This window comes from Montipora foliosa, chromosome 10 (assembly GCF_036669935.1).
Source record: "Montipora foliosa isolate CH-2021 chromosome 10, ASM3666993v2, whole genome shotgun sequence".
NCBI lineage: Eukaryota > Metazoa > Cnidaria > Anthozoa > Scleractinia > Acroporidae > Montipora > Montipora foliosa.
This window is the reverse complement of record NC_090878.1, coordinates 32,130,450-32,135,449: the sequence shown is the minus strand read 5'-3', so window position 1 is coordinate 32,135,449 and position 5,000 is coordinate 32,130,450. Positions and strand designations below refer to the sequence as shown.

Here is a 5,000-nt window from a genome sequence, read left to right as displayed (position 1 = left end):
CATCTCGTTCGCGTCGTACAATGTGGGCGAAGTATTCCAAAAATAAATTGGTACAAACGGTTTTAGAGTAAAAGTAGAGAATGAAAGATACAAATTTGTGCGCTCGCGTTGTCGTCAAAACTTCAAAATTTGGTGATATCACGTTGTTGTTGTGTAGAGTACCGCACGAATATTTGCTAAATTGCATGTCGCACGTGCAGCACGATTATTTTTCCTCTTTTAACCAATCAAATTGTTGTTTCGCGACGGTCTCGTTGACGACCGCGTCAAACAGCCAAGGAGGCGGGTAGCGCCGATTTGGCTATAGCCAGTCTCGTATCCAACAAGCGCGAATGGAATTGTTTTATTAAATTCCTTGAACTCCACAAATTTGGCAGTACGAAATAAGAGCGAAAAAAGCGAGAAAATCCGAGCGAAATCGAAAAAACTTGATGAAGATGCGATAATGTGTAATACCTTGAGGTTTGACAGACGTAGGCTCGTCACAAAAACATTTCTCAGTTGACTTTTCGCGTACTTCTAAAGGTTGGAATTGGTCCAAACTTTCCACAAAAATCTTTTTTTTCTGTTTTGGATTTATTCAGAGAGAAATTTCGGTTTCCGGCGGAAAAAAAATTGCTTAGCAACGTTCAGCGCCGTCATTTACCATATAAGGTCAAACTAAGGTGTACGAGCTGATAACCGAGATTGAGTGAACCAATCAGAGCACACGAAATGCATTATCCGAGGTTGAGGTTGAGATCCCTTGCTTGTAAAGCGCATTTGAATATATTAATAGAAAATGCGCTATATAAATTAATTACCATTATCATTACCATTAATAAAAAAAATAAACGTCACAAAGTGTTCCCCAAATGATGCTCTTTAAGTAAAGATTAACAGCTGCATTTACCCAAATCTAAAAAATAACGCTAACCTTTACACTTATACCGTATTGTTGGTAGCAAATGCTTATACTTCAAGGGACACTTAACTTCATGTTGAATGTCAAATATGGGTGTGCATCTAATTAGGGTCAATCCTGGACATAAGTGGAATCCCAGGTGATTCGGAGGACTGGGAAGAAAAATTGTAACGCCGTATCCCACAACCGCGCGCGGCCTTTGGGGTTGTTTCCAAACTCCCCGCAGTATTTTCATCGCCAAAACTCAACAGATCATTGCGTGTCTACCACATTTTTAATTAATTTTAATGAACAACCGCCGCATTTTAGATAAAGTTAACACCAAATCCAAACCTACTACAGTCGCAGAACATTTCCTCTCCTCTCCCCACAACATCTCTTTGGACATGCAATTAATTCCTATCGAAAAAAATATTTTCTAACAGAGACTCAATCCGTAAGGCCAGGGAGGCTTTTTTAATTCCAAAAGGCAGGACAATTGATCCCAACGGTCTTAATATCCAAGAAGAAACGTAGTTAATTGTTTTCAATTTATTATTTAGAGTCATTTCCGTTATTTTTCCGTTACTCTTAGTATTTGAATTCAAATTCGTTGTCACTGTCATGTTTTATCACACTTTTTCCAGTATTACGTCAACATCCATTTACTATATATATGTACATAGAAGCAATCCAATGTAAACTCTCATTGTACCTGAAGAAGGCTGGTTTGGCCAGCCATAATATAGTACACCACTAAAATATCAAATCTACGTTGTATCGGCTCTTGCTTAAAATATTTAGTTTCTCAACTTGTAATTACGCCGATCAGATCAAGCCACTGATCTAACGTACAGCGACAGGAAGATTGTCCACGGTTGCTTGCTTCAAAACTCTGGAATTCAAGTAGACCGCCGACGAGATCTAATCTCGCCTCTGCCATGTTGAATTCGAAGAGAAGGCCGCGCGCGGTTGTGGAATACGGCGTTAAGATTTTTCTCCCCGGTTGCTTTTCATCCAGGGTTTTTTTTTAGTAAAAGAGCATATTCATGAGACGAGCTGCCATTTTTTTAAGGAAAAAAAATGCCAAGATTTTTTACCATCGTAGGTATGAACATCACTTGAGCTGTTTACCAGGTTTACCAGAGTTTTCAATACTTGGACTCCTTCAATTTGACTACTGTCTGTTTTTGCTGTTGTGTGGCCTCATAGATCAGTAGTCCAGTTGTTCAAAAGGTGGATAACGCTATCCACCGGATAAATCACTATCAATTGGATATCGCAATTGCTTTCGCTGTGACTTTATCCACTGGGTAGTGATTTATCCGGCGGATAGCGCTATCCATCGTTTGAACAACTGGGACCAGTAGTCCATTCAGAATATTACGCCAAGCCGACCACATTGCTGAAGGAAAGGCCAAACATCAACACCGGAAACTCCATGCCCTACTTTTTTCGAACAGTGTGTGAGATCTTTAACGTCCCACGGAGTTTATAAAAAAGGGTTGTGAGCCGGGAAGACTTGAAAGTCTAACCATGCACCCCTAACCGGATGTAATTACAAAAGCAGCACTTTCTCCTCATTTATTTTAAGACCATGAGTGTTGGTCAGACATAGCAGCCCGATGCTCAACCAACTGAGCCTCCGGTGCGCAGTAATGAAAGGAAAGCCTGAAAATTTCAGGCTTAAACAGAAGTTGAAGAAAGGAAACAAATAGACTTTGATTCCAGGGGAAATAGTCCAGGAGAGCAAGATGGCGGCTGTGACACCAACTGCCAACGCTCCAAAGTATTCCCCGCCCTCCCTCCTGGGTAGTTGTAAAATGTAAATGAAAATGTTTACGTACCCTCATATCTGATCCAAACATCTCTTTCACCAGTTGTTCGGGTTGGTCTAATCTGTCTTAGAAAAAAGTGGATTCTTTTTTTCATAGTGTGCTTCTATAGACAGAGTTCTTAGGATCTGTTGTCTCATCATCATCATCACTTTGAAAAACCTTATAAAGTTACTTCATGTCATTCCACATCTTTTCTGTCACTGTAATCATAACTGTTGTCATTTGAACCAAAACTAAAAGTGTAGCAGTGTGTCACAGATGCTCTTACCACATTTTGATGTCTTCAGTGATTGTTTTAGACATTTTAATATCTTTTTTGAAAGAGGTAAATGGGTTTCATGCTGACTGTGTGAGCCCTGGACTTGAAGGGCTGCACGAGATCTGTGCTAGAGAAGATTTCAGGGAAGCATTCGTGGCATACAAATTATTTTTTTGTTTTTCAGTCTTGTTGAAAGAAATTTTATTACTGTAACAGTCCTTTTTTGTCTCCATTTAGTGTGAAAAATGATTCATTCGGTTCTCTATTACTAAAGAGACACACCACTGACAACACAAACTCTATTTTGAGCAACAAAGATGACATTTAATTACTTTGTGCATCTGTTCTCTTACAGAACATAAGTAGGAAGCAATAATTATTGCAATGTGTGCTTAATGCAGATTGATGTATCATGAAATTTTGAAAAGTAAGAATAATTATATGCAGTCGAGACTGACAAGAATACTTCATTATTGTTGTACTTCACCATGATGAATAACAGCAACCGGCCATATGACACTCACCAATTAAATGCTTAATTTCCTCTGCACTCCTGTCCTGTGGAAAATCTTCATTTACCAACTGGCATTCAACAACATATGTAACATCAAGCAGAGCCTTAAAAAAATACAAAACGGTAACCATCAAGCATGGCTTAAAATCACTTATGATTATTTCAAGTAGCCTGAGTGTAGCCAACCATTTTCTGAATCCCTCCCATATCCAACCCCAAGTCCTTAGTGTTTTTTTTTTTTCCAACAGCCACCTTGATTATATGTGGTTATTGAACTTTAAGTTTACTACTGAACTTAATATTTAATTTAATGGTCAACCGTATTTAGAATTGGGGCAGTAATTTGGGGGCATTGCACAGAAAATCAAATCAACTCATATCAAATCATAGTTTTTAAGGAGAGCAGAAAACCGCGAGTAGCTGGAGAAAAACCTCTCAAGAGCTGAGAAGAGAACCAACAAACTCAACCTGCATATGACGCCAAGTCTGGGAATCAAACGCGCGTCACATTGGTGGAAGGCGAGTGCACTTTATTGTCTTATCACTGCACCATCTCTGCTTCCCAACATTCCAAATAAATGACTAAATCCAAAAGGTCCACAAGTTGGCTCACTCTCTCTTTCAATCCTAATTTTCTGCTACAGTGTATAATAATAGTTTTTATTTTATGTCATTTCCAGATCACATCTAATTCATGGTCTTTTGTAAACTATGGTAAGTTATCTTCAAAGTGAGCTCTCTAGTAAAACTTTACTCTCATTTGAAACTCTGTCAATAATTTAAAATAATTATATTTTGTTTCTCCGCGCACCGGTGGCTCAGTTGGTTGAGCATTGGGCTGTCATGCGGGAAGTCGTGGGTTTGAATCCCGATCGGATCATTAACACTCAGGATCTTAAAATAACTCAGGAGAAAGTGCTGCCTTTGTAATTTCATCTGCAAATGGTTAGACTTCCAAGTCTTCTCGGATAAGGACTATAAACTGTAGGCCCCATCTCACAAATACCTTCTATGTTCATAAGTTCCCTGTAGGGCTTTAAAGAACCCACACACCATTTAAGGACGTTCGCGCGAAAAATTTTCAACATTGATTTTTTTCTGAAACTTTTACCACTGTAAGATGATGAGTTAGTTATGTCAGAAATGTAAAAAAAAATGGGGGTCACCGACTTCGTTTTGGAGAGAACATGCCCGGAAAAACACCCAAAATGTGACAAAATCGGGCTTCGTTAGCGAATAAGGCCAGTGTCTGTAAACCCAAATAGATTGCAATTAAATCTTTGAAGTGAAATCTTCTCTGCCAAATATTGTTTAAGTGGACTTATTAAGTGAATTTAGTCAACTGGTGAGGTTCCTTAAAGATCAAGTTCGCATTTAGCGACCACAGTTTCACTCGCCTTTGTAATATTCTGTGATTTAACTCGGACCACGAGGCACACACAACATGGCCGCTTCAACACAACTTTATTACAGCAATGCACTCTGGGTACTAACACAATATGTACT

At 38.9% G+C, this 5,000-nt stretch overlaps 1 protein-coding gene across 1 annotated transcript in view; it reads right to left on the bottom strand.

The window, feature by feature from the left end:
• The window catches only part of LOC137972969 (RAB7A-interacting MON1-CCZ1 complex subunit 1-like), a 15,766-nt gene that overhangs the window by 4,163 nt on the left and 6,603 nt on the right, over positions 1–5,000 (bottom strand). The window contains exons 4-5 of the mRNA XM_068819661.1: positions 3,505–3,598; positions 2,731–2,786 (exon numbers count right to left, since the gene is read on the bottom strand). Coding sequence (XP_068675762.1) covers positions 2,731–2,786; positions 3,505–3,598 — 150 coding nt within the window. The remainder of the gene's footprint in view (positions 1–2,730; positions 2,787–3,504; positions 3,599–5,000) is intronic.